Source organism: Lepisma saccharinum, chromosome 26, assembly GCF_977018435.1.
Source record: "Lepisma saccharinum chromosome 26, izLepSacc3.1, whole genome shotgun sequence".
NCBI classification, from domain to species: Eukaryota; Metazoa; Arthropoda; class Insecta; order Zygentoma; family Lepismatidae; genus Lepisma; species Lepisma saccharinum.
The window spans coordinates 3,699,926-3,722,524 of record NC_139254.1 but is presented as its reverse complement, the minus strand read 5'-3'; the positions used below and the strand labels follow the sequence as shown (position 1 = coordinate 3,722,524).

Here is a 22,599-nt window from a genome sequence, read left to right as displayed (position 1 = left end):
TTCTTGTTGTCATTTTAAAGGTCATTTTTCAAGATTTGGAGGTCGTCAAAATCCGGGCCCTGGGTGAAAAGGATTGAACAAGCAACGAGTTATGCAGAGATTTTGCAATGTGCTTTCAGTGGATCGTGAATGGTTGGGTACCAACACACTGGATTTGCTGGTGGCGAGATTGGGGGAAATTTTTCATCGTGACGACATTTTGAACGCAACAGGCCTTCTCGGTAGCATGCTCGACAGGTTATTAACGGATTGATTTGGTTCATTTTACTTCGCTTTCCCGCCACTTTTAGCTAATCGTGAAGATATGGGGGCATTCCAGCGTTACGTGTGTGACATTTCACACACAAAATATAAAGTTCTAGACACGAGGTTGGATTAAAATATTCAATATTCATTATGAACTGATTTAATTGAATTATGAAGCACTTTGGAGTGTCTAGTCACAATTAATATTGAAAAACGTGAGTGTGATGACTAGACCTAGGATTTTTAGGTTCTAAAAAGTGTGCTCTTACGTTCCTAAAATAGGCTCTAAAAATCCTAAAATAGGCCCTAAAAATCCTGAAGTAGATTTTAAAAAATCAAAATAGTTCAAAATTCCTGAAAAATGCTGATTAGGTATAGTCACCGGCAATGAAAATGGGACACCTATATCCTGAAAGAGGCACTATCTTGCTTAACGTTATGTGGGTTGCCTAACCCTACGGCGATGGCAGAACTTACCATTGGAAATTTGCTATTGAAATCCACTCTTCGCTGTATATTTAGGCAACAATCTTTTCCCATGTTATCCAGTCAAACTCCGCAATCTTGTCTGTAGGGATTATGGTATATGCTGGGTTGGTGTTTTAAGTCCACTTTGTGCACAGTAAGGCTAACCGGGACTGGACCTACAGTTTAAAGTAGATTCCGAACTACTATGTACCTCCATTGGGACCGCTTGATTACAAGGCGACGACGCTTGAAATGTTAGTTTGCAAGGCGTGAATGCCACAAAGCACCGAAGTGACGCGAAAGTGAGCAAGACCACACAGATCAGACCACTTTGGATTGTACAGGTAACAGTGGCACCAGACATTTTGCTTTCTTTAGAACTTTGAAAAATTACCATGGACTTGGAGGAAGGAAATCGACAGAGAGTACGTTCCAAATACGTTATTGAATGTTTTCGTGACCAAACAAAGCAAATGCCTCTGTATGACATGAAAATCCTGTAAAACCTTTAAAAATATAAAAAAAGAACTTAAAAAAGGCTTGATTTAGGCGCATAAACCTAAAATAGGTTCTAAGAAGCAAAATAGGTTTTTAGGCACTATAGACTTCATCAGTCTATAACGAAACGCTGACATAACTTGTTATTTCTTACATACCTGTCAAGGAAAAAATAGGTTAAAAACCTAAAATGCGACGTCCAGTGATGACATAGCCTGAATGCGTGAAAACCATTAACGACGTGTTACGTGTGCGACGCTACAAAAATGTTGCAAAAGTTGACTTAATTTATCTGTGAAGCATACAGACCACAGATGCTAATAATGTTCGTTGGTGAAATATGTAAATTATATGCATTCACGCAAACATTTAAACCTTATTGCATTGTTTAAAAGTTCTAATTCTCAGATCAGTTTTGTCATTTACATTGAGTAGGAACACTTCTCGTGTTATGCCCCTGTGATGACATTGACGAAGGGATACTTACAAAAAAAAACGCCCAGTGCGGGTTTTGAGCCAGGGACCTCCGGAGCGCAGTGCGCCGTGCTAACCACTCCGGCACGGAGTTCGGCACACGGGTAACATATAAGGGAACTCCAAAGAAGGAGGAAAATGGTGAACAATTCTCGAAACGGGTGCTTCGCAAACGACAGAACGAAAACTGAAGCGGCCCAACGACCTGTTAGAATGCGAAACGCCAAGTCATTTGCGCCGGTCACGGGCTCCAGTTTCGAACGAGCGCCCCAACCGCCGGCGGCTGATTTGCAGGGCCAATCCTCAGCCCGAGGCAATTACTCCGGGATAATGTCCCGGAACGAAAGAGGCCACTTTGCCGATAAGTATACACCCTGCCATAACGCCATCGGAAAACTGGACGCCGACAATGGACACACGACGGGGTCGCTTGCAATTAACCTACGAGCATTAAGGCTAGGGGAGTGGGTCCTGCTGCGGCTAGCATTTTCGCCCCCTCCCCTATCAAAATAGCCAACGCATCGTGTATTGAAGGTAATGTACGAGCCAGAAAAACTGAAAATGCAGCTGCTTACATAGCGCACGTCCTGTCAGATGATCCGAACGGGCTGTGGTCAATGTTGCCATACACTGAAACAAAATACTTATTGAAAAACCATTATTTCTGCGCAGCAAGATAACTTGTTACCTCACTGGCCGAGCACGACTTACGATCTCGCAGCGGAAGGTTCCCAATTCGAGTCCCGGACTTGGCATGAAGTTCCTTTGTATGTCTCCCTTCATCCGTTACATCTAATCATTGTTACTTCATCGTCACGATTAGCCTAAGAGCAAGAAAAGTAATGGAAAATAAAGAAAATACACATTTCTTGTGTGTAATTACCAGACCGCGGAGGCCCAGCGGCTCTCGACCTCCGTGGAGGAGTGGTCAGCGCAACGCTCTACGAAGGCAGGGGTTTATGTTCGTCTTGAAGCAATAGTCCCTGCATAAAGTGGGACTGGGGTTCATAAAGCCTCTAATAAATAGGTACTGTCATCCGCAATAAAGATCCTGAAATACTTCCTTCCCCGATTCGTTCTGTGTTGCCTAACTTGAAGGCGATGAGCAGACTTCAACGGCAACTGTCCAAAAGGAAATTCTGCTTTCGTCCGAGAATTAGGCAACCCACATAAAGCATTGCGGGAAGCCAGCTAGTATTTGAGGATCTGAGTGTCACATCACATCACCTCCACATTTCCCTGCGAGCTTTCATGACACGGTGCATATGCAGGAGGTGGCTTTAATTTATTGATATCCCCTGGAGGAATTCCTGAACCCAAAACGTAGCTCCAACCTAAAATATTTTACTGACAAATCCAAGCTGCTAGAGCTACTGAAACGTATTGCCCTTTGATGAACGGGGCACGGGTCCGATTTTCCACATCTCGCGATTCTGAATTGTTTTTTAAAGTCTACTTTATGCACAGAACGGCTAATCGGGACTGGACCTACAGTTTAAAGTGGGATCCGAACCACTATGCCATGTGCCTTCACCGGGTATCGAACCCGGGACCCCTCGACTACAAGGCAACGACGTTACCAGTACGGCATCGGGGAGGCCCTAGTGCATATTTGCCCGACACCGATGCAAATTTCACATGTGGCAACACTTGAAGGGGTTGGAGGACAGGCATCACCGAACTTCAGTAGGATAATACAATCGCTGAATCACATGGCCAAATTCATCGTTCAAGGGCATTTGCAAATTCTGCTGTTTACACAACATGCTCATTTTCCCTTCCTTGTCAGGTGTGGACAAGGGTTACCAGGACTGGTGAACGAAAAACCAGGAAAGCACGCGTTTATGGTCATTCCCGGTACTAGTACGAATCACATGCAAGGTTGCGAACTTAACGTTCATTCCTATAATTACTTGTCCCTAGCAACACTGCCGGATTTCTCGCAGTCTGTTTACAGTGGAATTCAGTGTTGCCAGGTAATTCTTTTTGTTTTTGTTCTGACTGCGTAAGGAATATTATCAATAGCAGTGATGCCATTGCAACGTGTGGTTGAAGGGATTACCAATTAGACGGCTTTAGAATTAGAGTATGGATTTTTATAAAACTGGCGAAACATGTACATAAATAAGCAAGCACCAAATATGGTGAAATATATAGTTAAATCTAAAAAAGCTAAGTTTCAAAACGTTTGTTATTTATGGTACATTCCGAAGTATATTCCTGGTAAAATAGAGACAACGCATGCCTACCTCGACTTTTCAACAACGAAACCAAATTTCTTCTGCAAAACAGGAGAGGAAATTTTAAAGAAGCGGTTACCTATCAACTAGGGAGGAATCTTCTTTTCCACGCTTTCTGCGTAACCGCCGCGGCGTTGTGGTCAACAAAGCTCGATACGACGCCAGCGGTCCCGAGTTCGAATCCCGGCCTGGGTATGCGTGTGAGTGAGTAACTCCCTTCATCCATTTCATGAATTTCCTAATCATCACTCAAACTCATCGTCGCGAATAGAAACAAGTGGCAGAAAATCATACATTACGGAAAGAATGAGAGAGAGAGAGAGAGAGAGAGAGAGAGAGAGAGAGAGAGAACTCTCTCAGAAAGATTCTCCTTTTCTTTCTCTCTTCTTCCTCTATCTCTCTGAGAGAAAGAAGCTTTCTTTCCTTCTTTCTTTCAGAGAGAGAGAGAGAGAGAGAGAGAGAGAGAGAGGGGGGGGGACAAAGTCTCTCTGTACGTAAATAAGAAATTCATGTATATCATTCCTAATGTGGTACTTCGACGAAATTGTCACAACTTTGGTTACATACTAAGGAAAAATATGTAATTGCATTAGAACCAGGTTATAATAGGTAGGAATGTTACGCCAAACAATGTTTCTCACTAATTACCTTCTGTAACGACCATTTCATTATAAAGTGCAACCGATTCACACTTTAGGCGAAATGTGCTGTACACTCGTGTTCAAATAAAGTGGCACGTTTTGTTTTACAAACCTGGACAGTTCAGATATGTGCCACTTTATCTGAACAGAAGTGTACAGTCACGGACACTTCTGGGTTGTAATGACTCCACTGCGAGTTAATGGGGAACCCAAGAAGTGTTCGTGGCTGTACATAAGCATTTCAGTACTGCAAACCACTCTGTCGTGGGAATTCAAAGATAAAAACTGCCTCTAGAATCGATTTCGAATTTCAAGACGGGACTGAAAAAGTTGGTAATTATGGACAATCCCGTTGATATTACGAAGAGATGGGAAGAACTTGTTCCATTGGTGGATGAAAGCCACCCCTTCTCCTTTTTAACATGGATGGGAGTAAGTGAAGCGCGGATAAAAATATCCAAGAATAAAGAGGGGGGAAAAAGATTGGGGCTAAGCCTCTTCGGGAAAAATCCCATCCCGAGGGAATTTCAATTCCAGGAAAAACCCGGGACAGAAACTTTGGTCCCCGTCCAAAGAAAACAGTCCATATCCAATGTTCCGCAGATTAATATTCATACGGACTGATGGAGAATATTCAGTCTCCCCCTAACCGACGCGCGAGGAGCTGGAAACCGCCCCCCCCCCCCGATCCATCCAGTCGCCCCGAAAGACAGATGGTCCTTCTCGACACAAAACTTCCCTAGCACGCACAAACTTCGCTTTCGGCGGAGAACGCCTAGACGTCAGGCGGAATAATTTATGACGATAACCGAGCCCAATGGTTTTCTTTCGAAATTAATTTGATCGGAAATTTTCGGTACAAGAGCCGCGGTCCTGTTCGGAGGATTTCGGTTTCGTCGACGAAGGGACGAACAGGTTACGTCATGGCAAGTTGGCTGTAATGGGATTCGAAAAGGAGACAAACTTCTTGCTCGCCAATTTTGGGGATTACGAATGGTTTCCTGCAAGATCATTTTGGTGAACGAATATAAGGGGTAGAAAATACAGGTCGCCTGGTCGACATACAACCCTCTTCAAAATTTTTTTAAAAATAAAGCAATTGTCTAAGTACTTACTGTTTTTGGTAAAGGTGACGATTTTCAATACTTTTCCCATTCTCGAGAATATCTGCAAAGAATAAAACACAAAATATTAAATTACTTAAAACGTTCAAAAATTATTATGAACTACTTCTAAAATAATACTATAAAATTGTTTCAAAACTCGCCAAAGACAATACACGTTGCACACTTAATGTGTTAATACGAGGGTTGGGGCATAATTTGCGGCAACTATTTTTTCCGGCACAAAAATTACATATAGACATTGAAGGGGGAAGTGGATGGTACTGTGGAATGTAGGAACAATGCAGATCATGTGTACTCTGTGTAGGATAGAGTACATCGTTAAAGGTAGCATCGTTCAACATGTGTTTACAAGTCAGAAGTCATACATTAGCATTACAGGAACAACAGAGGCACATGCTATGGTAGGACACTATTCCCCACAGCATCCACCAGCTCCTTGTGGCATTTTCTGGCATTCCTTCCCCGAGGAACGAACAAACACACAAACGCTGTTTACGCCGTGGCACAGCGGTTGACTCAATGAATTGCCACTGCCCTTTGTACGGTAACCGTTCGTCACACTGCCATCTAGTGATGTGTTCACCTACTACAAGTGTCACGTTCTCCGGGACACACGATCATATTGTGGAACCACCGTTCTACTTTAAGAAAAAAAAATACAGTTGCCATGACTTATTTCCACAGCCCTTAACATCAACTGACACATTTTCGGTTCATATCACTCATCTGCATCGTTGTGATTAGCCAAAAGTGGAATAAAAGCGACGCTAAATAACAAAACATCAGTGCATATCACAGTAAGAATATCGGCCATAGGTATTCAGGGTGGCCTGCCTCTACATGACCATGATAAAATTAAAGTATAATTCCCGGTTTTCAAGGCGAACTTTCCAAAAATTCATGGGCACAAGCAGATGTTTTCTTTATTTCAAACATTACGTATTACCACCTCTCAAACCCCACACACACGTACATACACACACAAATACTTGTATATTAACATTATGAAGGGTTTATGTGATTCCAATGTATCCAAAAATTCTAATTCAATTCAATTAGAAGGTATATGTATTTAATATACAGAGCATTCCGTGACATTCGCTACGAGACACTGCGGCAAGCGGCGCCGGGCAGCTTTCCGCCCAGTCTCGTAGCGAATGTCACGGAATGCTCTATTTGCGGTGCGGAGTTACATTTACCATTTCACATACATGTACATCTACAAACACAAGTCACATATGTTACGGGACGTTATTCGTAGATTAATAAGAATTTCAAACTCAAATTTACGTAATCACCTTTATGCAATAAATTTCCATGTCAGATTGTTCTGCAAAGGATACTAACAAAGGAAACTGATTGAGATACTTTCTTTCCTTTTTCCTTCCTGGATAAAATAGAAGCTAAATTGAGAAAAATTTACCTCAGGGCATTTACAAATATGTATAAATTCAATGGGATTTGGAATTAATAACAGTTGCAATCTTTCAAGTTCATGGAGAACAATTCAAGTATATAATTCCCGGAGCCAAAAATCCACGCATAATTCCCGGTCAGTAGCGACTCCGGTATTTTCTGGAGGAATTAGATTATTTTATTATTTTCATTTGCTTTATTTTACTTACGAAGATGGAGATGAGTGATGACATGATGAATTGACACTCACAAACATCCTTGCCCATGCCGGGATTCGAACCCGGGACCCCTAGCGTCGTAGCGTGACGTGCTAACCACTCCGCCACGGGGGCCGGCTGGAGGAATTAGAGTAGACTACCACGAAACTCAGCTTGTATGCCTTCGTACGAGGAGAAAAGAACGTTCCGCTGGCGGAAACGTGGAGAGGCTGGCATTACAACATTCTGAGCACTCGACCATTACCGTAAGATTCGGGTGACCGTTGTCTTTGGTCAATCACCGCCGGAAGATAAAAAACTAGGAGAAAAAGGGCACAGAGATCGCACGGAAGATCATTTCGGGAACTAAAGACCCCCAAAGGACATTCTCCATCTCTCGCGGTAACAAGACGGTGGCACCACCTGGAGGCGCCTAATGAAAATAAATCACCCCGGTTGGCCCCGTTTGTTGATAAGGAGGCTGCATCCTGGCCCAGACACAATCGCCTTTATGGATGCGACTGCCCCCCTTTCCCCGATCCCGAGTCGATGCTCAGGAAATAGGCGCTCGCGGAGGAGGGGGAGGGGAGGGAACCGGAAACTTTAACGTGTGTATTTTAACCCCCTTGAAAGGGAGGCCATTTTCCCTACAAGGAGCAGTGCGCATGATTACATCTTCACCATCAAGTATTCCAGAAGGCGTGAGCATCGTTGCCAACTCTGCTCCAGCGCGCAAAAAAATTTTTTTTTTAGAAGAGGGCCCGCAAATGATAATGATATGATTGATTATACAGGACTACCAAAAAGGATTGTCTTCTGATAACCCGTGAACAATGGCGCTAACGAAAGAAGACCGGGTGCATATAATTCTTCTTTGTGGATGAGAGGAGGAATTTTGAACTCCGAGGAGTATGCTGTGAAAATCTGCTATCTGGACCATCTCCCGTGAACGGTAAACACTACAATGGTTGTTCAGGGTCCTTCTCTAAGAGAGTTCAAAGAAGCATATTTGGACTGGCGGAGCACGTTTTGCATTAAGAAAATGTGTTCATTTTCTCCCATTGGTTCCAGAATTTATGGTCAACCTGTATACTAAATCAATTTCTTATATATACACATATAAACTGGAGGCACAAGGAGGCCTCTTTAGCATCGACACTAGCTCGAAGGAGACTTCCTTAGAAATCTGGCGAAGGTCCTAAAACCGTGAAGAACTACGGAGTCCACGACACATGGCCCAGAGAGAATGATAGTTCCCCGTGCACATTGCACTATGCCATGCAGGCACATATACGTAGTGTGGAGTAGACACCACGCATTCTCGAGGTGATGTTATCAGCACCATGCTCCGACTGCCTTTACCCCCTAGGGATACCACAGCCACTTTATGCGACAAGACCGGAAAAACTCTTGACTCCAAGATCACCCATCCCAGCAATGGAAGCACTTACTCTGATGGTCGCGAAGAGCCTAGTGTGACAAAATCGAAGCAAAAAGTTCACTGTTTTCGCTTCCTCAAGCTTGCAGCACCATCGAAGGATGCATAGGGCAACTGTTTCCCTTGATTTGAAACTTTTGACTAGGGATGTCCACAAGATCTGGATAACACATATCCGGATAGAACAGATTTCATGAAAGGTTTGCAGAAAATCCGTACAGTCAAATGAAAATGACGAATAGAAGACCACGTGGATAGACCATGAAACGGATAACCTTTACTCTGCTGAGGGTGTCGTCAGAAAGTAATCATAAAAATGGGGAGTTTGTTTCATATATTCGACAATGTAATGCACCCAGGAACATGAAATTACTTTCATTCGGTTGAGATAGGGACCATTCATTGAAAATAAGGCTAAATTTGCGTCCCCTTGCCAAAATAGCGGGGCAAGAGGGAGCAAACTCCCCATTTTTTCATTGACAAAGTTGAGGGTCGCGGCCCACCCAACCCCTCTTATTGGCTTTGGCGTTTGGATTTCTGCACGGTTGCATGTCCTGATGTTTTAGCTGCAAAAAAAAAAAGTTACCCGAAGTAGATTGGTCAAATAGTCTAAGAGTTATAAATTTTTTTGTCAAATAAGTGTACGAATTTAAAATTCGCGCCATCCTCCATACGTAAGTCGGGGGAGGGGGGAGTGTGCATCCACATGACGTGCCAAAGCTTCGTTTAACCCATTGAAAGTGTTTCCGACAAGAACAGAAAAAAACAAAAAACAGGAATTTTGAAATCAGCAGCATGGTCGAAATATCGACCAAAATACGAGTAACACCTTCATTTCGATGGTCGAAAAATCGATCATAACACGAGGAAAGGATAAACGACAAAACTGTCCGGATAATGCACACACACTGATATCCAGACATTTCAGATGATGCGGATTTTTTTCAATATTTTTTATCCGGAATTGATTATTTTTAAACCTTTCGTCATGTTTTAACCTAAATCTTCTCCACCTTATTGATGTGAAATCTTGAGGAAGAGGAAGTACAGGTTCGTGCCAAACATTACCTTGTTAAAATGTTGCCATGTGGTTCAAAGTTATGGTGTAAATGTCTGCTGCCCCTTCTTACACCCGTATGGCATTTCCCCCTACATCCATCAATACAAGGAATGTTATTCTGAGTCGAGGAGAGGAAGGAAAAGTCAATCACTGCAGGGGAGTGCCTCCCCTCTCCTCCAACAACATATTCCTTCAAGAAGGAAACTCGCAGCACCTTCCGCGAACCTCGAGGGGGTGCAGGAGGGAGGAGAACTCCATGCCCGGGCCATGAGCAAACAGACCTCGGGTATAAAAGTGAAGATTTCCCACGGGAGGGCAGGGCAAACAGTGCATCACCTCAATGCAAACCCGATCAATGGGGCTTTTATCAAGCAGGCGGTTCTCTTTCAGCGTTGTTTTGTTTGCACTTATTGCAACTTTTACAATGCTTCGACTGGGTAGCCTCTCGACCGCAAGTGACCCAGGACGACCCCCTCCCCCCGTGCAACTTTTCGAAGAAAAAAAAAGCCGATATGAACTCCATACGGTCCTCGATAAAGAAGGAAGAACTCCTATTGACGGAATTCAAAAGGTGTACCGAAACTATAGCCTGCTCGGCCTAGGATCCGGCGCGGAGACCACCTTTATGGCAGTGACCTTCTGTTGCCGCGTTTACCTACGAAGGAACTCGCGGTCAAAAAACCAATTAGGCCTAATGCTTGGGCAAGAAGCAGCCAGCAGGGTTGGTTGGTTGATTTAGTGTTTTAAGTCCACTTTATGCACAATTAAGCTAATCGGGACTGGACCTACAGTTTAAAGTGGAATCCGAACCACTGTGCCTTCACCGGGTATCGAACCCGGGATCCCTTGATTACAAGGCGACGACGCTACCACTGCGCCATCGGGGAACAGCCAGCAGGGAAACAGGATTTGTCAAAATAACAGCTCTGCGCTGTGAATGGACACCGGTTGGTGTGACGGCCGGACTTTAATTTTCCACTAAGGTCCTATAGTGACTGTAATAAGAAGGAACGGATCCTCAGGTGTTAAAACAAGAGGGATTTAGGACTTTATAAACCCAATTTTAGGGCTTTTAGACGCTTATAATAAATTAATGGTTATAAATCATGAAATATTGCCGCGTTCTTACACTGTTGGAGGCCATGCTTTTAACTACTGAATGATATTCTTAGCTAGGATTGAGTCCCAAAACAGGTCTTTTTGATCGCCTGGGAGTACAGCGTTCAACAACGATGAACACCTCATTCAGTGTCACTCCACATTCTTCGAATTTCGTGATGCAGGCTGGATGCACCGAGGATGCTGACACCCCTTGCTGTTGCATTGTTTCTTTGCCGCTCGGATTCATTCAAGGTGTCATGGTTCAAGGGGTGGAAATAAAGGGTCGTTCCTGATGCAAGTTATTATTAAACCTATGTGAATGATGCGATAGGGGGCGGCCACACGCCGAACGATCCAGGTTCGATTACTTTAGGTGGAAAATTTCCCGTTAAATTCTCTGCAAAAGCGCGGCAGGGATAGACCCCCCCCCGAACAGTGTTTTTACACGATAAATTTTCAAAACATTTAGAACATGGCAAGAATATCAATTTCTCTGTGTGTGAATGAGTGAGTGAGTGAGGGAGAGAGTGTGTATGTCACTTAGTAACGTGGGTGTGGTGTTGAGCACATCCAGCTGCTCACACTTTGCGAAAATCGATTACCCGAAAAAGTTGAAAGCAGCAAACTTATCCCTTGTAATCCCCTTACACGCATTATTTTCAAAGAATTCTAGTAATTCCTACGTTGTTATGTAAGGCGGCTGGGTTTAGGGCTGTTAACAACCCATTTTTTGCTACGTGTTAGCTGCAGGGTGTGACCCGCACCCGACCCTAGTAATGTTGGTCACCGAACAGAGGCTACCTGAAATATTTGGTTTTCCCTGAGCCATGCCATCACAAACAGAACTATACCGCGTTTGTTACAACGTGTCCCGGTTCCCGCGCTAGCTGATCGCTAGCTCTTCTCCATGCTGGGAAAAGTCAAAGCCAGGCAGCAAATTAAAATACGCAACGTCGCAACAGCGTCTACGTAAGCGCCTCTTCTAGCTTCCATTCGCTCCTCGCTGCCCAGCAGACGACTTCTTTCTCGTTTCTCATTGGCACCGAAACTGTAGAGCGATCGCTAGCGCGGGAAACGGGACAGGTTCTAACAAACGCGGTATACCTAGCGACGTCTTATCTCCACACCTCTATGAGCCTTCATGGCATAGGGGCTGGATTCCGACGTTTCGGAACAGATATCGGCTCAACAGCTTTTGCAGAACTTGATGCAACCCGAATAACACCCACCTTTACCACCCTTTAGGAACAGTTTCAATTTTTAATACACTGTTCTTGTTCGACAGCCAATTTGCTCCCCCTTCCCGTTACGCACACCCTCAATACCTGCAGGACAAGCCTCTCTTGTTCCAATACTTTCGAGACACCCAGACCGCACCTGACGCAGACCCTGCGAAATGGCCAATCCGACATGGCAACGCACCGCACCATTGTGTACGAAACCGGCTTAATCGATTAAGGCTAACCAGGGGGAAAGGGGGGATATAGTGTGTGTGCGTCGGGAGGAGGGGCGGAGAATAGATCACGCAGGACCGAAAGGGGGGAGGGTGAGAAAAATCGCACGTGACAAATGAACCGGTTGCAGCCGACCCGTCAAGTTCGCCCGCGGCGTCGCTGCCCTAATCCCCGACGACCACGCCACGGATCGAGCTCCGACCCACAGCGCTAATCCTGGCGCTAAGCCCCGCTCAATTTCCTTGATCCGCGACATCGGGATTCAATCTCCTTCAGCGGCCACCAGGGAGGCAAACAAAGGAACGTCTACGGAGTCCCCTCTAGGAAAACATGCGGATGAATGGAGCAACTTAAATCTGGATGGAGTCATTTTCTCGACACGATGTAGCAGAACTTGTCTTGGAAGACACCCTGCCAAGTCCCACTTCACTCCTAACCTACTGCAACTGCTTTCAGCATGAGTTGGGTTTTTGCTATCACTTCGTTTGAGTAACTTCACGCATACTTACCAAAATGTTGTACCGTGTTAAAAAATCAAATAGTACTGATTTGGTACTATTATGATTTAGAATTCATTGAGTCTTAAAAATACACTGGTCGACAATTGCTAAGGAACAAACACATATTGACCCGCAAATATGATGTTCTCCGATGAATCGCGGTACTGTCTGATTCTGGACATCAAATGGTGTGGAACACGATATCATGCACAGCACATCTGTGAACGTGACAGGTATGGGGGGGACCCAGAGTCATGGTATGGCGGGCATAATGAAAAATGGGACAACACCACTGCACATCTTCGCCCCAGGATCCGTTACTGGAGCACGGTTAGTGTTGCCCACGGGACGAGACGGGACAGGCTTTTAAAAATTCGAGACGAGACGAGATTGACCATGTGTCCTGTCATAAGACAAACGAATATTTTCGAGACGAGACTGCATTTCGACGAGACAGGCCAAAGTCTCGTCTCGTGGGCAACACTAAGCACGGTATTCTACCAAGATCCTGGAAGGTTATGTTCGTTTTGTCGGGGTGCAGTGGGCACTAACTTTCTTTACATGGATGATAATGCGCGTTCACACAGAACTGTCTAAGTGACAGACACACTGGAAAGAGAAAACATCACCGCATGGACTGGCCTGCATATTCACCGGACCTCAGTTCCATCGAACATGCGTGGGATGTTCTACGAAGGCGGGTTGCACAAAGGAATCCCCCACCCACGACCCTCCAAGAGCTGAAAACTGCACTTCAGGAAGAATAGGACAATATACCCCTCGCGCTCACCAACGTTCTCATCGACAGCATGCCGAACAGGTGTGCAGCTTGCTATGCAGTCCGCGGTGGCCACACGCCATAGTGACTTCCTCTGGACTCACTCTACACATGCCAAATTGTGATTCATGTGCTTTCCTCACTTTGTTTTGCTTTATGACGTCCTGTTTCTTTGGTTGATGGGGAATCCCCGTCATCTTTTCTCAATATACCTTAACTGACATCTGTACTTATATATTGTTCACTTGTTGCACCCTGATCACGTAGTCAAAAGTTATTGGTCAAAACGTGTTTGTTCCTTAGCAATTGTCGACCAGTGTACTTAGGTCAATCTTACCCAGCGGATTGTTTGACCAGACTGCCATGCCCGCTCGATACAGGGATCTCAGACTCTGCCTTGGCCTGTCCTGCCCTGCCCGCTCGATACAGGGACCCCAGACTCTGCCCTGCCCTGCCCGCTCGATTCAGGGATCCCAGACTCTGCCCTGTCCTGCCCAGCCCGCTCGATACAGGGATCCCAGACTCTGCCCTGTCCTGCCCAGCCCGCTCGATACAGGGATCCCAGACTCTGCCCTGTCCGCTCGATACAGGGATCCCAGACTCTGCCCTGTCCGCTCGATACAGGGATCCCAGACTCTGCCCTGTCCGCTCGATACAGGGATCCCAGACTCTGCCCTGCCCGCTCGATACAGGGATCCCAGACTCTGCCCTGCCCGCTCGATACAGGGATCCCAGACTCTGCCCTGCCCGCTCGATACAGGGATCCCAGACTCTGCCCTGCCCGCTCGATACAGGGATCCCAGACTCTGCCCTGCCCGCTCGATACAGGGATCCCAGACTCTGCCCTGTCCTGCCCTGCCCGCTCGATACAGGGATCCCAGACTCTGCCCTGCCCGCTCGATACAGGGATCCCAGACTCTGCCCTGCCCGCTCGATACAGGGATCCCAGACTCTGCCCTGTCCTGCCCTGCCCGCTCGACACAGGGATCCCAGACTCTGCCCTGCTCGCTCGATACAGGGATCCCAGACTCTGCCCTGTCCTGCCCTGCCCGTTCGATACAGGGATCCCAGACTCTGCCCTGTCCTGCCCTGCCCGCTCGATACAGGGATCCCAGACTCTGCCCTGCTCGCTCGATTCAGGGATCCCAGACTCTGCCCTGCCCTGCCCGCTCGATCCAGGAATCCCAGAGACTACCTTGATCACCTGATTTTTGGACTCTCGCTGTTTTGTCCAACCGATCCTGACTCTACATCAGATTTTTTATTCAGATTCGCCGTTAGTGGTGACAGTTATAGCCGAATGATTGCTGCTACCATATTTGTAGTGCTAGAAGGCCCAATACTGCATTGCGGAACATTATAATAAACTTTTTTTTACCCACACAGCACAGAATATACATACTAATATGCCTGGTTACAGGTAGAACTAACATTTTGTTCATCGTTCCCTGCTTTGGAGACCAATTTTTCCCTCTTCAAAAAAGGAAAAAAATGGCAGTGTGATCAGTTTTTAACCACATATTTCACGGTCGATTTATCGCATGCGAAACCTGCTCATCCGGCAGCCTGGAATAGCTGCGAGCGTCCCGTGCGCGGCTCCGGGCAAAAGAGCATGTTCGGTTGCTACCTGGCTTGAAAATATGCATGATTTCATCTCTGCAAATTCTGCATTATACTTGGTTCGGTTGACATGAAAAATTCAGCACGAGCGTGTGCACTGATATGGTATTATGCTACCTGGGAACACCCACACGTTTATCCTACATAGAACTCCAAGCGTCTGCTTCACGAGAGTATGACAGTACAACTTACAATTAACGCTGGTCCTAAGTTCGAAACAAGTATAGGGCAAAATTTATATCTATTCATTCACTCCATCGATTCTCATGCGACAATGTTACCGGTTCGAATCTCGGCTAGGGCGTTTGTATTTTAATTGTACGCCACTTTTCTAGCTCTAGTGCTAATCGTGACAATCAGGATGAATAATTAACACACAGAATAGATGCCTTGAACAAGAGATTGAGCTCGGACCATTTGTTCACTATCCATTCGTTCCTTGAGGTTTATTTCACCCGTCATTGGTCGATATAACCAAAAGAGGTACAAAAGTGACGTCAATAACCGAAAGAAGAGTACAAATACTCTGGTGCAAGGTTATGTAACGTCCTTTTTTTAGTTGTCTTGGTCAACTGCGTCTCCAAATGAGCTTCGGAGTTAGGAAATCCCCTTCCTCAGTTTTTCCCGACACTACAATTACTCGCAAAAGCATATTTTGGTCATCTTGGTGCTAGTCAGCTATAACACCCCCCCCCCCTGAAAATTCTGGACAATACATTAGTGCTCGATGTAAACAGTTTCGTTTATACTTTGTCCCAGGAATCGGTGGAGCAAACTAACGAGAAAGAGTCCTCTGTCCAAGTATGACTCGACGAATGAACGCGTGTGAGCGAAAGGTGAAGCAGCAACCAAAACAGCTTCGCTCCGCCCACTGATACCTGAGACAGCTGTTCACGCGCTTGTCAACCGTTGATCTTTCTGCCTCGTCTACTGTCAATCCCATGTTGGAGATTGGGCGAGACAGGTTACAAATAAATTACACGGGAATGCACAGATGTATGTACGGCAAACGAACTACTAGCACAAACACCGAGCAAACGGAGCTTCCTTAAGACACTAAAAACGAGAAAGTGGCAACAGCATATGCGCTGTGCTTTTCACTCGCCCTTCAGCAGACATTTCCCGTTTCCGATTGGCACAAGGCCTCCCCGATAACATGTGTAACCGTCATTGCATTGAAATCAAGGGGTCCCGAGTTCGATAGCCGGTCTAGGCATAGTGGTTGTCCTACTTTAAATCCCGATTAGCCTTTCTGGGCATGAAGTCGACTTAAACACAAACTCGAACTCTCCCGATTGGCACACGAACTGCTGAGCGGCCGAAGCGCGGGAAGGGTAACAGGTTGGACCACAAGCTGCTCGAATCCCAACTTGAGCATGGCTTCTCTCAGTGTTTACTCTTTCATCATCATCATCCACCGTCACAGGATTTGACAAAGAAGTAGAAGAGCTGATTCGAACATATGACCTGAATCACACACTCCCCTATAACTCTAACTTTCCCTTCCCCGACAGCATCCGTCCCACGATAAAGACAGACCGATATATCCTAATCCTTTACCGCGAAGATACGTAGTAGGCACAACAGCGTTCCATCTCCCGATTACCTGCCTTCCTGAAAGTTTGCCAACTTATTAATCTTTCTGTTTCTGTGCGTCGCGGAGGATCTTCCTGTTCATCTGTCACGTAGGGCGAGTTGGAAGTTTCGTTTCGTTCTTTCCAGGGGACGAGGGGAGGGGGCGGTCACCCCGGACGTGCGACGCGTTGCCTAGCAGCCGGGCGGAGATTGGCCACCGGCAGGACAAAATCCAACCGGTGTCTGACGGGAATCCTGGAGTGATCTCCTTCCCGCACGCTCCCTGACGGAGAGGCTGATTTAAGGAATCAATTTGCAAGCTTCGCCGAAAGAGCTCCTCGTCCTCCTTTGCACGCCGCGCCTACGTTTCCAAGGCGTGAAAATAACGACGTGTTCGCCGCGAATGCCAACCGGGCGTCAACAATCTGGCCTCGTCTCTGGAGCTTCTACCGCACTTCGCGCCCCCTTTCATAAGATTCTGCCACATCCTTGATCCGACCCTCAATTCGTGTTCCCACATGCTTCACAGCATTTCACACACCGAGTCCGTAGAGTGCATCAGGGTGACAAATTCTTCCCGGTCGCGCTTCCCCGATGATGCAGTGGTAACGTCGTCGTCCTGTAATCAAAGGGTCCCGTGTTCGATACCCGGTGAAGGCACATAGTGGTTCAGATTCCACTGTAAACTGTAGGTCCAGTACCGTTTAGCCCTCTGTGCATAAAGTGGACTTACATCTCAAACCAAATTATTATTCCTTGTTACGTTTTACTCTGCGAGGATTCGGAATATTCTCATCGTGTATGTATGCAACCACGCGACACAGTTTCAGTTACCAATGGGGACGCAAGTAGGAAAAAGTCGTATCGCTTAACCACTACCCTTTCAGATGAAGTGTTGACTTTCGTTAGTTCTTTAAGGAGTACGAGAAGTACAATGCTTTTAGTAATATATTTTGTTCACATTTACTAGACTTACGTAGCAACGAAACAATTGAGAAAAGCAAATTACATGAAGATTTGCATGAATGTTCTAGAAGGAATTTTAAGCTCATGTAATTTTTCATATCTTGGAATATACCAAGGTTTTTCGAAAGATTCGAAAACTGCTTCCCTGGCGTTGGCCAAAGGCACAGCCGAGTTTTAACTACTTATAAACGCTGTGAAAGTTGAGGATGACGCTAGTATTCGTTGTATAGAGTACTGGAAGGAACCTACCACTTGCGTAGTTACTAACAGGTTGTCTTATGAAAATACACATCCCTGCAAACTGCAGCACTTACTTTCCACAATAGTCGGCATCCGTGGCGGAATGGTAATCTCAGCGTGCTACCGCACCAGGGGGGTCCGGGTTCGAATCCAGGCCTGTGCAAGGGTGTTCTTTGGGAGTGTCCCATTATCAATTTCATCATAGCATTACTCATCCCCAACTTCAAAAGCGAAGAAAAAAAAATCAACGATCAACAAACTTCGCATTTCGGCTACATGTGGCTAATCACGAAGGTGAGTATGAGTGATGACATGATGAAATCGATGATATGACACTCGCATAGAGCATCCATGCCCCAGACCGGGATTCGAACCTAGGACCCCTGGCTTCGTAGCGCGATGTGCTAACCACCCTGCCACGGGGGCAGTTCCGAAATGAGAAGTACAAGAAACGATATGATTGATTGATTTGTTTTTATTTTACTTCGCTTCTTGTACCACTCTTGGCTAATTTGCGAATATGGGGATGAGTGATTATATGATGGAATTTATGGACACTCGCAAACATACATGTCCAGGCCAGAATTCGAACCCGGGGGCCCTGGCGTCGTAGCGCGATGTGCTAACCACTCTGCCACAGGAATACACCAAATGAATCAATCTTCCACAATAGCAGAAAATTAACATCTTCCGATAACAGTTGGTCAGATTAAATTAAGTTAGGCGTTCAACTCAAGTGTGCCTCGCCTTGTAATGCTCCCCGGGTTCGATTCCCGGTGGAGGCACATAGTGGTTCGGATCCCACTTTAAACTGTAGGTCCAGTCCCGATTGGCCTTACTGTGCTAAAGGACTTCAAACGCCAACTCAATCAACCAAGCAATCCGCAAGTGTGCCACACTCATCCGCCTAATTTAGACCAGACTCCCGTCACTTTACCGCAAATGTTATCCATCGAAAGTCAACAGACAGCAAATAGTCCTTGTGGACGTTACCTTCCATCCTTCAATTAGTGTAAAGCAGGTCCCCAAGGGAACAAATCAAGATGCAAAAACCTGTCGACCTGCGTTTCTGAGCACCGTCCACCAAATCCGAAACGGACGAGTCGCGACATGGCACAACAGCGAGGGGCTAACCCTGGAGGGCGAACAGAATTTCGAAAGAATGAGCGCAATTCTGGGCCCCCATTCCAGGCACGGCCCCCGGACGTTCGCTTAACAATCCAACGAGGCCCGTCGGAGCCGTAATCTGCGGAGGAAACAAGAGGAACCATTACGTCAATCAGCACGTGACATATTCAAAAAACGAGGATTGGGAGAGCGGGCGGCAATTCCCGAGGTGCACTGCGCTCCCCAGGCAGCGGGCAAATTGGAACTTTTCTTATTTCGTCTTCGAAATCCCCGGGGAACTCCCTCGGCTTTCTTCCTCCTCTCGGTCTTCCAGACTGCGATTTCCACCTTTCAGTGCTCGGGATGAGGGGTGCGCTTTCTTCCCTTGTCATTTCGGAGCTGGCCATTTTTGCCTCACAAAGGCCTCGATGAGGGAAATCTTACATAAATACATATCGCGACGTTCTGAACGTATATCCGATGAGCGTTCCAAATAGGCAAAGCTGGTGGCTTCTACGAGAAGACGGGTTGCTGAGGTTAAATCTCGTCCTCGGCCTCAAATTACAAAATACCAGCCTCCTTATAAATCGGAGTTACAAAATAATATGCAAAAATGAAAATTTATTAAAAGTATACACCCAACTTATCACATCACAGCCACAACTATGCACCTCTTGGGCCTCCTTTACAGATTCACCGAAATTGACACTTATTTTTCCATTCATTCATTTCTCCGAATCTTGAATACTGCTCTCCAGTCTGGGCCATGGCTTCCAATACTAATCCTTCTAGCATGGATTCCGTCCTCAGCCATTGTTCGTCATAGAATTCCTTCTCTGCGGCATCTTCAGAAACCTGACATCCTGTCAACTTTGAACATTCAGTTACTACTGCAGACCCGACACGATCTGGCAGACATGAACTTTTTCTACAAAATCATCAATGGAAATTTAAAGATCCGAATTTCTACTCACAGAATTTAACTTCAGAGTGCCCTCTCGATCGACGCGAAACGCTCAATTGTTCCATAACCCTACCACTAGGCTCTCTCATATACATCGTTCTCTGTTGCACAGGTTGCCCCAGTTCTACAATAAACTGCCCGCAAGTACCTTCCAATCGTCACTTACAATTCATCTGTAGATCTTTTGTATTGTTTGTTTATCTTATGTCTAACTTTCTTGATTTTTTTCATACCTAAAACCATCTTGACTTATTTTTTCTTTATCTATAGCAGTTTAAGTGTAGAATGGCTATTACAAATGCTTTATCTGAAATATGTAATAATAGGGCAAGGATTTTCATGATCTATTTATTTATTTATTTATTTACTCAGAGTTTCAGATACAGTCTTATTTGGCCATTTTACACTGAAACAACATAAAGTAGAAATAAAAAATAACAAAAGATAAAACAATAACAAGATGGGATAGATTTACACGTTCTTCGTCAGTAATATACAAAAATTACGTTCAGGAAGGAATATATCTACATTCAGGGGAAGTTTGTTGTAGATTTCTGGGAGCCTGTAAAACAAGGAGCGTTGTAGAAGGGATAGCCTAGTGGTTGGGTTATGGAAGAGTTGCAGGTTGCGCGTTAGCTTTTGGGGTACCCTAAGTGAGAATTTACTGATTAGGAGATCTGTTCTGATTTTGCCATTTATTATTTTGTATAAAAATTTCATGTCAGCTAGATCACGACGAAAGGATGGAGTGTGAATATTCAGAGCAGCCATGGTGTCTGATTTGGATACATGTCGAAAGGAAGGTATTCTATGGCGAACAATTGCAAGAAAGAAACTGAGAACTGAATCTATTCTGGTGAGATTAGTTTTTGAGGCCATTGCCCAAATTGGGGAACAGTATTCGAGGATGGGCGAGATGAAAGATTTAAAGAATAAAGCAAGAGATGATGGGTTTTGAATTTCGCTAAATCTGTATAGAAGACCGAGAAGGCGCATGGCTTTTTTAGTGGTAGCAATAATATGATAATTAAAAGTGAGTTTTTCATCCATGATAATACCTAGGTCCTTTTGGGTGGAAACGTTTTGGATTGGATTGTTTTCAATAGAATAAGTAGACACCACTTTGTTCTTTTTTAGGGAATAAGTAAGGAAAGAGCATTTCTGAGGGTTTAGTTCTAAATTCCACTGACGACACCACTTAACAAGTTCTGTGAGAGCATTTTGAAGAATCATCATGTCATGAATCGATGAGATCTCCTTAAAGAGTTTACAATCATCCGCAAACAAAAGTATATTGATAGGGAGGGAGGATAGTTTTTCAGGGAGGTCATCCATGTACAGAAGGAATAGGAGCGGCCCTAAGACACTCCCCTGGGGAACTCCAGACAAAACGGGAAGAAAGTTAGAAGAGGTACCTGAAAGAACAACACGTTGTTCACGCTCATGGAGGTAGTCCTGGAGTAAAGAGAGAAATTTGCCATGGATGTTAAATCTGGATGATAATTTATGAAGGAGAAATTTATGGTTAATTTTGTCAAAGGCTTTCGAAATGTCCAAATATATAGTGTCAAGTTGGGAGTTATTATCAATAGCTCTGGCAGCATGCGAAAGTAAGACGGAAAGATTTGTTAGGCAAGAGCTGCCTGGAAGAAAACCATGTTGTGCTGTGTTGATATATGGTGACGTAAACTGTAGTAACCTGTTTTTGATGATTTTTTCACAAATAATTGATAGTGGCGATAGAAGTGAGATTGGTCTATAGGATTTTACACATTTTTTATCTCCAGTTTTGTGAATGGGCACAATGTTGGCCCGTTTGAAGTTTTTAGGAAACACACCCTTAGAGAAACATTTGTTGAATAAGGCAGACAGAGGAAGAGCCAAGGAGTCGGCAGTTTTACGAAGGAATATTGTGGCGATTTCATCTGGACCTAGGGACCGGTGGAGGGGCAATGAAGCGAGAAGGTATTTTACTTCCTCGGGGGATGTTTTGATTGAAGATAGTGTGTGAGGACAGACAGCATTTAAGTGGGGGAGAGGGTCGGAAACTGAGGGATGTGAGAAGTTCTGATGAAAAAAAACATTGAAAAGTTCGGCTCTTTCTTCTCCACTAGCAATATCAGTATTATGAACAATTTCTTTAGGTATACGTGGGCTTTGTTTTCTTGAATTTAGTAAAGTGAAGAATCTCTTAGGGTTTGTAGTACATTCGGTTGTTATGTTATTTATATGTTCACTATATTTTTTCCTGAGTAGGTATTTTGAATGACGTCTGATGTCACAATAGGTACCGTGAGTGTGAACATTAGGGTGCTGCTTCCATAGGTACCAAGCCTGTTTTTTTATTTTTTAACACAAAGAGAACTTCTCTGTCGAACCAGACGGGGTATTTGGTAGATCTCGGTCTCGTAGTGGGCACGAAGTCCTTTATCGTGGCATGCAGAATTTCGACAAAGTTCTCAACGGCTTCGTTCACTTCCTCTTCCATC

The 22,599-nt window shown here is 45.0% G+C and overlaps 1 protein-coding gene across 17 annotated transcripts in view; it reads right to left on the bottom strand.

The window, feature by feature from the left end:
• The window catches only part of heph (polypyrimidine tract-binding protein 1 heph), a 1,248,713-nt gene that overhangs the window by 62,878 nt on the left and 1,163,236 nt on the right, over window positions 1-22,599 (bottom strand). For all 17 annotated transcript variants that reach the window (XM_083112799.1, XM_083112794.1, XM_083112804.1 and 14 more), the window contains one exon: window positions 5,683-5,734. In XM_083112799.1, the coding sequence (XP_082968925.1) occupies window positions 5,683-5,734 (52 nt within the window). The remainder of the gene's footprint in view (window positions 1-5,682; window positions 5,735-22,599) is intronic.